This window comes from Eriocheir sinensis, chromosome 33 (assembly GCF_024679095.1).
Source record: "Eriocheir sinensis breed Jianghai 21 chromosome 33, ASM2467909v1, whole genome shotgun sequence".
In the NCBI taxonomy this organism is placed as follows: Eukaryota; Metazoa; Arthropoda; class Malacostraca; order Decapoda; family Varunidae; genus Eriocheir; species Eriocheir sinensis.
The window spans coordinates 5,526,004-5,538,131 of NC_066541.1; the positions used below are offsets into that span (position 1 = coordinate 5,526,004).

Here is a 12,128-nt window from a genome sequence, read left to right on the forward strand (position 1 = left end):
GCATCTTCCATTTCACCTCTTTCCCTTTGTTCCTTCAAATCTCCTCTTTTCCGCCTTCTTCTTTCGCCTCTGCACCGACTCTCCTCCTCCACCTTCACCATCTTTGCCACTCTTCACTTTCCTCACCCTTTTTCCACATGTCCACCGTTCTTTTTCTTTTTTTCATTTTTTTCTTGATTTTCCTCCCTCACTTTATCTTCTTCATTCATCTCTCATCTCCTTTTGTCTCTCACAGCATCCTCCACCACCACTTTTTTTTTTACATTCATCTTCATCCAATTCTCCATTTTTACTTTCTTATACTGCCTTTTTTTATTTTCCAAAACCACGCATATGGAAAACTAGTAAAGCATAATCTACTCTTTCTGAAACCATTTACACATCCACTCTTTTCTATTTTCACATTCATTTTCTTCACTTAGTTCTCCATTTTTCCCATTTTCTACAGTTTCTTTTTCTTAGTTTCCACAACGGTACATATGGAAGAAATAAATAGTAAAGCTAAATTTTCTCTTTCTTAAACCATGCTGCTACTCAACCGCCAGTATTTTTTTCATATCCAATTTCTTTATTCAAACCTCCATTTTTTCCCCATTTTTTTGCTGTTTCCCATCCTCCTCACAGTACATATGCAAGAAATAAATAGTAAGAGCTAAATCTGCTCTTTCTTAAACCATGGTGCTACTCAACCGCCAGTATTTTTTCATATCCAATTTCTTTATTCAATCCTCCATTTCTTCCCCCATTTTTTGCCGTTTCCCATCTTCCTCACATCACTTATGGAAGAGCTAGTAAAGCATGATCTACTCTTTCTAAAACCATGCTACATCCACCATCACCACCATATTTTTTTTCCTTTTATCTCCTCAACAGCGTATATGAAACAATAAGTTAAGCATAATCTACTCTTTCTGAAACCACGCTGCCACACCACATTCAACAGCATATCCTCACCTAACTTACCCCCGTCCCATTTTTACCCTCAACCTTACCTCGTCTGTTTGTTCCTCATTAATGTGGAGTTCTCTTTTTGCAGGGGAGGATGAGGGAGGCGAACCACAAACCCCAGCGCCTCCACAATGTCTCCTCCGGCAATGAGGTGTATGATAACCTCCACACTCGCTCCCACACCGTAAGTACCTATGTGTGTGTGTGTTTGTTTGTGTGCCTGTGCAATGAAGTCTATGGTGGGTATTCTCAGACACGTCCGCCTCTCACCTCAACTGTCTACAGAGGCCGAAAAGGAGACCAGTCGGGCTCTAGTGAGTGTTCTTTTAGGTTCATGGTACAGAAGAAGAGTCAAACTACCACCAGGGCCATAAGGTATCCATGGAAATAGCCAGAGATCCTACGAAAGTCTTGTCGAATGCGTGTGCTTGGGCGGTGAAATGATTAAGAATGACCCTATGTGTTTGTGTGTGAGAAAGTATATGCCTCTATCTTTCTATCTATCTATCTGTCTGCAAGCGTGACGTCAAAGATCGATCCACCAATCACAGAGCTCGCGAGGTTATGAAAACGGAAAGCCCCCGAAATTTATGCTCCAAAACCAGGGTAAACTTTTTTAATCCTGACTTTGGGAGACAGACCGTAAGCAACTCCAAGACAGGTGCACAAGAAAGGTGTTGCAGGTGAAAGGTGTGAGTGGAGGTGAAGGCGAGGGGGTAGTAGTAGTAGTAGTAGTAGTGTTGGTTGTGGTAGTGGTTGTAGTAGTGAATGAAAAGTGCAAGTAAAAGTTAAATTAGAGAGAGAGAGAGAGAGAGAGAGAGAGAGAGAGAGAGAGAGAGAGAGAGATTAGAATAGCGAGTTCGCGACATTCATTCCTCTCTCTCTCTCTCTCTCTCTCTCTCTCTCTCTCTCTCTCTCTCTCTCTCTCACACACACACACACACACACACGACGTTGGTTCATTTCTGGTCTGGGGTGGGTGAGAGAGAGAGAGAGAGAGAGAGAGAGAGACTTGTTTCGATTAGCATAGTTTTAAAGCGAGCACGTTCCTCCAATAGTATTCCTCTCTCTCTCTCTCTCTCTCTCTCTCTCTCTCTCTCTCTCTCTCTCTCTCTCTCTCTCTCTCTCTCTTTAATCAGTCTTTTTACGGCATCAATTCTTTTTTTTTTTTTTTTTTCACTTCCTCGTCACCCTCAGAAGCTTATTTGCCTCCGTGACTCACACACTTCAGCAGCCAATCAAATCACGCCTTTCATGGTGACGTCACGCCCCCTCCTCCCCCGCCGGCCAATGACATGACAGCTCTACCGGTGACGTCATCATAACATCACATCGCGGAAAATGGAATATTAAATCACTTTTGAGGTGCTTTTTCTTTTCGTTTTTAATATTATTCTTTTAGCTCTGTAGAACGCTTACTTGTTCTCTACTTTTTTTCGTGTTCTTTTGTGCAATATACTTCATTTTCTCTTTTTGCATATTTGAAGTAAAGAGAGTTTTTTTTTTTCTCTCTATTGGAGATTTCTTCTATTTTGTTCTTATTCACATATTATATTCAGCATCTGTAGTTGCCATTGATAATCTCTCGTCCCGATGCGCTTTATTGTGTACGTCCACATTTTTGCCGGGGACGTCAGAGCGGCTCTTGGGCTGAACGTTGACTGCCGTCTCATCGCGGTAGAGAAGAACCTGCTCGCCTCTCCTTCCGACATCTGACGTCAACAACCAACCAATAATAATCTTCTTAGTTACTCCTTAACAGTCTCGGTACTAAACACGTAACACTGGTCCCCATTCTCAATGCATACACACGCACATGCATACGCACACACCAACACAACTACTAACCACTCACCTGGCCTCGTTGTTTATACTCGTACGAGATAGTTAACATAATCGTGACGCGCACACGCACATACACACATACGCCAGTACATCATAGCATCACAGATTTTTTTTTTTTTCTCAGCTTTCATTAATTTTCTCATTTCGGGTGATTCCTCTCTCTCTCTCTCTCTCTCTCTCTCTCTCTCTCTCTCTCTCTCTCTCTCTCTCTCTCTGTGTCCTCGTCAAGGTGTTTGCATGTAAATTGTTCTCGCGTCATTAATTAGTTGTTATTGAAAACTTGACGAAGAAAACGTAGAAGGCAAGACATTAATTATTCAGGGCGGACTAAACTAATGAGCAAAGTGGGTATTAAATCATTCTCTCTCTCTCTCTCTCTCTCTCTCTCTCTCTCTCTCTCTCTCTCTCTCTCTCTCTCTCTCTCTCTCTCTCTCTCTCTCTTTTCCAACAAGTTACCCGCACCTTCACTATCTCATTTGTATCTCTCTCTCTCTCTCTCTCTCTCTCTCTCTCTCTCTCTCTCTCTCTCTCTCTCTCTCTCTCTCTCTCTCTCTCTCTCTCTCTCTCGGTCGTCGTGACTTCCTGCGGCGCGTGTGTGTGTGTGTGTGTGTGTGTGTGTGTGTGTGTGTGTGTGTGTGTGTCTTGGTTCGTGGACTGATGGTGTTGTTTTTTCTCTCTTTTTTGTGAAAACTTTAATGGAAGCGAGAGGGTGACGGTTTGTATACGTAGAGAGAGAGAGAGAGACGGGAGGGGGTAAAGGAATGAAGGGGGATAGACTGAAAAGAAGAATGTGGAAGGGAGGAGTGTGTGTGTGGTGTGTGTGTGTGTGTGTGTGTGTGTGTGTGTGTGTGTGTGTGTGTGTGTTTACCGTAATTCATCATATTTTGAACCGGATGACCCCCCCCCCCCCCCACACACACACACAGTCGTAGGGAGTGTTTGTAATCATATTACGCTAACGAGAGAGAGAGAGAGAGAGAGAGAGAGAGAGAGAGAGAGGCCGGTAGGCCTAAATAAGGCATCCTCGGTGAACCTAACCCCACCTAACCTCATTAACCGTGGACTTACCAGATCTTATCCTGAATGTATCGTATTGGCACTCACGACATAACTGCCAAGGTTGTTCTGCTCATCCACCACTCTGATGGTAAACCAGTTCTTGCTTGTGTACCATTTTCTTACGTGCGGCCTTCAGCACTTATAGAGCTTCTTGATTGGGCCTGGTGGTCGGCCCCAGCCCGTAATGGCCCAGGCAAGTGTTTTATAGTAACTTGGATCATGCTGTCCCCCGGAATTCATCTTTGATCCTCATTAGAGAGTTTATCTAGAGTCCGGGTTGATAGGTGGTCTTCAGCATGTAAGAAGTCTTGGGCCACTCGGCGATGACTGGATATTGTCAGCTTGTAGCGGCGGGCGGGACTCGAACCCGGGTCCTCCAGGACACAGAGCCCTCACGTTGACCACCCAGCCACTGCCTCTCCCAATATGAATTTATCCAACTTAAACCCTTTGCTACGTGTCTTACCCGGAACTTCTTCACCCGTCGGGCGCACAACTCTCCTGACGACACTCGATCGAATGTCTCGACGGATTATCCCAACCCTTCTTTAATGAATAAAACTCTACCGGCGGGTGTGTGAGGGGGCGTGGATGCCTTGTCGATCATGTCATAACAATAAGGTACGGAGTGCTCTGTGGGATGGCATCGTAAAAAAATTGCTGCATTTCCCACGCGGGGAACACTGATATTGATGCATTACTTGTACGTACACTCCGACCGTGTGAAGGAAAAAAAATCCTCTTTACTCATTCTTGGAGAGAGAGAGAGAGAGAGAGAGAGAGAGAGAGAGGGGGGGGGGGGGGAATAGTAGGTCTCCCCAGCTGTCTACTTACCTTTTTTCTTTTCACCTGCTCATCTTCCTCTTCTCTACACCTGTCCTTATTTTTTTCTCCCTCCCTCCTCCTCCTCCTCCTCCTCCTCCTCCTCCTCCTCCGAATACCATCATCTCCTTCAAAAATCGAATCGACCGTCATTTCGTCGCGTCAGGAGTAAACTGAATACCGAGGTGCTTTATCTGCTCTGCGGCACCAAGTAGCTGTCGAGTAGGTTAAATCACCAAAGTGGGCAGCCTCATAATGAGCCAATAGGCTTTCTGTTGCCTGTATTTCTATGTTGCCATGTTTCCTCCTCCTCCTTGTCTTCCTCTTCTTTCTCCTCCTCGTCTTCGTCCTCCTCGTCCTCCTCCTCTATCTCCTCTTCCTTTTCCTCCTTGTCTTCTACATCTGTCTCCTTCCTTTGGCCCACCTGCCTCCACCATGTATGAGATTGACCCCTGAGGCAGAATTTGCGGGAGGAGGAGGCGGAGGCTGAAACGGAGGAGAGGAGGAGGAGGAAGGGGAGAAGGAGGAGGAGGAGGAGGAGGAGGAGGAGGAGGAGGAGGATTAGGTGTTGGACCTGCGTAGAAAGGTGGGAAAAAAATTATAGAACGAAATGAGATTAAGAATAGGATGGGAAAGTACTTTAGGAAGAGGAGGAGGAGGAGGGGAATGAAGTAGATGGAAAAAGGAAAGAGAGATTAAGAGGAGATGGGAGTAAGAGGACAAATAAAGGAGAAAGAAGAAAACGAAGAGGAGGAAGAAGAGAAGCCGTAGGAGAAAGGAATGAGTGGAAAATAATTAGAATAATTATAAAACGGAGTCAGAAATACAATAATAACTGATGTTAAAAGAAAAGACGAACAAGAGGAAAAGAAAAAAATAGATGAAAAAGAAAAAAATAGAACATGTTGAAAAGAAGACAATTTTGAAAGAAAAAAAAATGATGATAGAAAGACGAAAATATTAAGCAGTAAGATGATGAAAGCAAGGAATGGAAAAAAGAGGAAAATAAAATAATGATAGAAGAGAAGAACAAGAACAAGATGAAAGAAAGGTAAAGAAAATAATAATAGAAATACGAAAAAGAGGAACAAGAGCAAGATAAGGAAAAGAAAATGGAAGAAAAGAAGAAAATAAGTAGATGAGAAGAAATTAAAAAAAAATATGATAATGATAGAAAGGAAAAGGAACAAAAAAGACGTAAAAATGAAAAAAAATGATAGAACTTGATAATGAAAAAAAAAAGAAAAAAAAATGTCTAGAAGAACGAAAGAGATGTATGAAAGAAAAAAAAATGCAAGAAAAAGATGATGAAAGACACACGGAAAAAGAAAAGGCTTATGGAAAAGAAAGAAAAGTAGAAAGATAAAACACTAGATCAAGCCGCTGCCCATCTCGTTAGTTACCTGGTCAAGTGTGTCTCTTCAATTAATAAACCCCTAAAACTGTGTCACCTGTCTGAGTGTTACCTGCGGCCCGGGACTAATTGCCTTACCTGTGTCTCGAGCCCAGGTGAAGAGAAACACTCAGACTTAACTCAGAGGCGACAGTTGTTTTTTTTCATTCACTTCTCATGTTCTCTTCCTTCTCTTCCCCTTTTTGTTTCTTTTCCTCCAGTTCTTTCTTCCTTTTCTGTCTTCATATTCCTCTTTGCCTTAATATTTATCTCTTTCTCCGTCTTATTACTATTATTCGTTTTCGTTCTTTTTTTCTTTCTTTCCTGTTTTGCCTCTACATCTTTCTCATTGTTTTCTTGTTTTCTCCTTTATCTTCTTCTTCTTATGCTTCTTCTATCATCGTTCTCATTGTTTTCTCCTTTCTCTTCTTCTTTTTCTTCTTCTTTTTCCTCTTCTTCCTTCTTCTTCTTTTTATTTATGTAACTTTCTTATCTTCTTCAACCACAATTCCACCACCACCACCGCCATCTCTTCCTCCTCCTCTTCCCCCTTCTTCCTCTCCGCTTCCTCCTCCTCTTCCTCCTCCTCCTCCTCCTCCTCCTCCTCCTCCTCCTGCACCAGTTCCTCCTCCTACGTCGCCTCCTCCAATTATTTCAACACCAGTAGGACAGAGGGAGGAAAAATATTGGGGAAGAAAAAAAAGCTGACAGTTTTAGAACAAAGAAGAAAGAAGAGGAAAAGTGGATGGGAACTAGATTTTGAAGAGGCGAAGAAGAAGAGGAAGAAGAGAAGAAGGAATGGAGGAGAGAAGCAGGAGGAGGAAGAGGAAGACGAGAAGGAGAAGGAATAAAAAGGAAGTACAGAATAGAGAGAGAGAGAGAGAGATAAGTGCCCTCGTCATGTTCACTGTTCAAGCACACCTGAAGAAAACCCTAATTGGGACAAGGTAAAAACTCCAAAACATCTTTCTCGTATGACAATTATGCTAATGATAATAATAATAATAATAATAATAATAATAATAATAATAATAATAATAATAATAATAAAGATAAAAAAGATAAAAAGAGATCAGCAAGTTAGTGCTCTACATCCTCTTCAAATCCTCTTTCTTCTCCTCTTCCTTTTAATCTTTCTTTTTCTCTTTTATCTTTCTTCCTTTTTATCTTTCCATCTGTCTCTGTTTCTTTCTCTCTTTTTTTCTCGTTTTCCTCTTTTTCTGTTTCTTTCCCTCCAACTACCATCTCTTCCTCTCATTTTCCTTTTCTATATTTCTTTTTCTTTCTCTATCGTTCCCTGTTTCTCATGTTCTCTCTCTTAATCTTCCCTTCTTTATCTCCCTTTTTTCTTTCACTTTTTTTCTCCTCCACCTCTTTATTTTTCCCTTTCTCTTCTCCTTTTAACCTTTAACGCTTTCTCTTTTTTTTTTTTTTGCCTTTCACTTTAGCCTTCTTTTCATCTTTCTTTCTTTCCTCCTCTTTCTCTCTTTCTTTCCTCACTTTCTCCCTCAGTAACCTGCGATATGTGGGAAAGAAAACCGCCTTCCCGCCATCCATCACTCAGCACGAGAGAGAGAGAGAGAGAGAGAGAGAGAGAATCCAGACAACTCATTCATAAATAGAGTTAAGACGCTCGTGGCTAATTAACTTACACAATATTTTCTCTCTCTCTCTCTCTCTCTCTCTCTCTCTCTCTCTCTCTCTCTCTCTCTCTCTCTCGTTCTTGTTTTGCCTCAATTACCTGCAAAAAAAAAGGTGTTAAATTCATCAAGAATTTCCATGTGATTCGATTCTTTTTAATGTTTTTTTTTGTGAGGGAATTATTATTTTTTCTTAGCTGTGAAGGGAAGGGAGTTTGAAATTTGATTATACCTTTTTATTGTTGTTTGTGAATGAATGCGTGGGCTGGGTGTGTGTGTGTGTGTGTGTGTGTGTGTGTGTGTGTGTGTGTGTGTGTGTGTGTGTGTGTGTGTGTGTGTGTGTGTGTGTGTGTGTGTGTGTGAGAGAGTGAGAGAGAGAGAGAGAAAGTTTCCTTGATCTCAATATCGGAAACTAGTTATCTATATTTTCTTTTGTTAGTAGTACACTCTCTCTCTCTCTCTCTCTCTCTCTCTCTCTCTCTCTCTCTCTCTCTCTCTCTCTCTCTATCTACACACACACACACACACACACACACACACACACACACACACACACACACACACACACACACACACACACAATATGATAATTTTCCTCTTCCTTTTGTGGCGTCGAAAACACACGATTTTTTTTTTTTTTTTGTGGAGGTGAAGAAAAAAGTTGAGTGTGAATAATGAGCAATTAGGACGAGCTGCTGAGAGAGAGAGAGAGAGAGTGTAGGGGGGTCACGAATTATAGAAAAAAGCTCAAAATAATCAAGGGAAGAAATGAGTAAAATAAAGGAATTGGAGAGGAAACGGAGAAAGAAAAAAAATCCGAAAAAAATAAAAGGATGAGATATAATAATAAGAATAAGGAAAATACGAAAAAGAATAAAAAAAGGATAAGAAATTGGAATAAGAAAAGAATATAAAGTAAAGAAAAATAAAGAAGGATAAGAATAAGAGAAAAAAATACGAAAAAAATAAAAGAAAAAAATGAAAGGCTGAGAAAGGAAGCAAAAATAGTTAGTGAACGTTTTCATGACTTACAAGAGGAAAGCGATAAGGAAGAGTTTGCGGAAGGTGAATAGCAAGAGGAAGGAAAGAGGAAAAAAGAAACTGAGAAGGAGGAGGAGAGGGGGAGGAGGAGGAGGCCTGAAGTGCATAAGAATGAGGAGAAGAGTAGAAAGAAAAGTAAAAATAATAGGATGAAGTTTGAGGAGGAGAGACGACTAGCGAGATGATGCTTAACAAGAGAGAGTGTGAGGAGAAGAGCTGGAGAAGGTGGAGGGAAAAGTTGAGAAAATAATATAATTCCTGCAACGAGAGAGAGTGTGAGGAGAAGAGCAGGAGAAGGTGGAGGGAAAAGTTGAGAAAATAATATAATTCCTGCAACAAGAGAGTGTGAGGAGAAGAGCAGGAGAAGGTGGAGGGAAAAGTTGAGAAAATAATATAATTCCTGCAACGAGAGAGAGTGTGAGGAGAAGAGCAGGAGAAGGTGGAGGGAAAAGTTGAGAAAATAATATAATTCCTGCAACGAGAGAGAGTGTGAGGAGAAGAGCAGGAGAAGGTGGAGGGAAAAGTTGAGAAAATAATATAATTCCTGCAACAAGAGTGTGAGGAGAAGAGCAGGAGAAGGAGGTGGAGGGAAAAGTTGAGAAAATAATATAATTCCTGCAACAAGAGTGTGAGGAGAAGAGCAGGAGAAGGTGGAGGGAAAAGTTGAGAAAATAATATAATTCCTGCAACGAGAGAGAGTGTGAGGAGAAGAGCAGGAGAAGGTGGAGGGAAAAGTTGAGAAAATAATATAATTCCTGCAACAAGAGAGAGTGTGAGGAGAAGAGCAGGAGAAGGTGAATATAATTCCTGCAACAAGAGAGTGTGAGGAGAGAAGAAGGGAGAAGGTGGAGGGAAAAGTTGATAAAATAATATAATTCCTGCAACAAGAGAGAGTGTGAGGAGAAGAGCAGGAGGAGGTGGAGGGAAAAGTTGAGAAAATAAAATAATTCCTGCAACAAGAGAGAGTGTGAGGAGAAGAGCAGGAGGAGGAGGAGGGAAAAGTTGAGAAAATAATATAATTCCTGCAATAAGAGAGAGTGTGAGGAGAAGAGCAGGAGGAGGTGGAGGGAAAAGTTGATAAAATAATATAATTCCTGCAACAAGAGAGAGTGTGAGGAGAAGAGCAGGAGGAGGAGGAGGAGGGAAAAGTTGAGAAAATAATATAATTCCTGCCTCTGCGGTACAATGGTTAGCGTCCAAACTACTAATCTACCGGCCAGCGTTCGAATCCCAGCCCGCGCAATTGGCATTCACCCCAACCAGGTGTTAATCCTTACTTTCAGGATGGTCGATAAATTGGTACCTGGGGAAACCTGGGAAAGGTAAACCGTGGTAACCCAGATATTTGGCCAGTTCGACAGTCCACCCCCGTCATTGTTGTAAGCGCCCGAACCAATCCATATCCACCACGATGATCCGTTCTTTCTTCTCAAAACCAGATAGTAATAAAGAAATTTCCTGTGTGGTTTCCGAAAATTCCCTGCTCCTTTTTACGTCAACGACAAACACTAAAACTACAAGGAATTTCGTCGTATTTTGTGTTTGGTTAAGGAGCTTACAAACTCGCTGTATTGGACTGTCAGACCGGCCCATTGCACTGGCCCTGTGTCGGGGTATTGGATTCTCCCACCACAGGGTCAAAGGGCAAACGGGACGGAGATGTGCACCGCCGCCACGCGCAGCTGTAGTTCAAGCGCTCAACATTACCTTACCTTTTTCCATTTTCTTTCTCTTTCGTTCCTTTCCTCCTCCTCGTCCTCCTCCTCGTCCTCCTCCTCGTCCTCCTCCTCCTCCTCCTATATCGAGGTCATAAATTGCTCTCTTCACCAGGACAGGTCAGGCAAGGTACACACACACACACACACACACACACACACACACACACACACACACACACACACACACACACACGCACACGCACACGCACACGCACACACGCACACCTGTCCTGCACCTGAGCGAGAATGATTGAGTGTGGGTGACAAAATTGAGGTGTTAATGGACCCATGAACACCTTGCACCTGCCCCCGCGAGAGAGAGAGAGAGAGAGATGGCTACTGACAACTCCTTCTAGTGCTTGAAATTTACATCCTCCTCCTCCTCCTCTTCCTCCTCCTCCTCCACCTCCTCCACCTCCTCCTCCTTCCTCTCTTCTTCGCCTGCCCGTGTTGAGAAGAGAGTGAGGTGAATAGCAAGTGTTAGGATTATTCTCTCTCTCTCTCTCTCTCTCTCTCTCTCTCTCTCTCTCTCTCTCTCTCTCTCTCTCTCTCTCTCTCTCTCTCTCTCTCTCTCTCTCTCTCTCTCTCTCTCTCTCTCTCTCTCTCTCTCTCTCGCTCTCAATAATTTCACAACTTTATCAAAATATTTCGAAGATTGATAAAAAAAAACGAAATATTCAGAAAAAAATCATGAAATTATTGGATCAAGAAATTGCTGAACCTAACGAAACGGAAAGTAATATTTTTATCTTCTTTATTCAGAGAGAGAGAGAGAGAGAGAGAGAAATACCGCAGTGGTGATCAGTTAATCTTGCAGCTCTAATAAGTACGTGCGCGTGTGTGTGTGTGTGTGTGTGTGTGTGTGTGTGTGTGTGTGTGTGTGTGTGTGTGTGTGTGTGTGTGTGTTCGTTTCCTCAATTCCTCCATCCACAGGAAAAAAATTATTATGACATTTATGATTTTTTTTCCTCTTTCTTTTGTCCTACTCATTTTTTCTATCATATATTTTCCTATTTCCTTCACATTTTTATCTTTTATCCTTCACTCTATCAATCTTTCCTACCTTCCTTCCTGTTTCTGACAAATATCCACATCCACTTCATTCATTATTTCCTTCTTTCCTTTCTCATCTTTCTTTCCTTTCTTCCCTTCTTTTTTTAATTCCTTTCTTCTTTCCTTTCATCCTCCCTTCCTTCCATTCTTTCGTCCCTTCTTTCTCTCCTTTCTTTCTCTAATCCGTTTCTTTCCCTTCTTCCCTTATTTAATTCCTTTCTTCCTCCCTTTCTTCCTCCCTTTCTTCATTTCTTTCTTCCATTCTTTTTCCTTTCTTCCTTCCTTCTTTCCCTTTTTCCTCCCTTCCTTCATTTCTTTCTTCCTTCTTTCTCCTTTCTTCCTTCTTTCCTTTCTTCCTCCCTTCATCTCCTTCTTCCCTTCTTTCTCTCCTTTCTCTCTTCCTTTTTTTTCCCTTCTTACTCCCTTCCCTCAATTATTTCTTCCCTTCTTTCTTTCTTCTTTCCTTTCTTCCTCCCTTCCTTCATTTCCTTCTTCCCTTCTTTCTCTCTCCTTTCTTCCCTTCCTTCTTTCCTTTTTTCTTCATTTTTTCCCCTTTCGGGTTTATTAATACCTTATCTTTTTCTCGTACAAATTTCTCTACCCCTTTTT

At 41.9% G+C, this 12,128-nt stretch overlaps 1 protein-coding gene across 8 annotated transcripts in view; it reads left to right on the plus strand.

Moving 5' to 3' along the window:
- Positions 1-12,128, plus strand: part of LOC127006615 (nitric oxide synthase-like protein) — a 173,529-nt gene that overhangs the window by 104,115 nt on the left and 57,286 nt on the right. For all 8 annotated transcript variants that reach the window (XM_050876720.1, XM_050876717.1, XM_050876722.1 and 5 more), the window contains one exon: positions 1,037-1,132. In XM_050876720.1, the coding sequence (XP_050732677.1) occupies positions 1,043-1,132 (90 nt within the window). In that variant the 5' untranslated portion in view covers positions 1,037-1,042. The remainder of the gene's footprint in view (positions 1-1,036; positions 1,133-12,128) is intronic.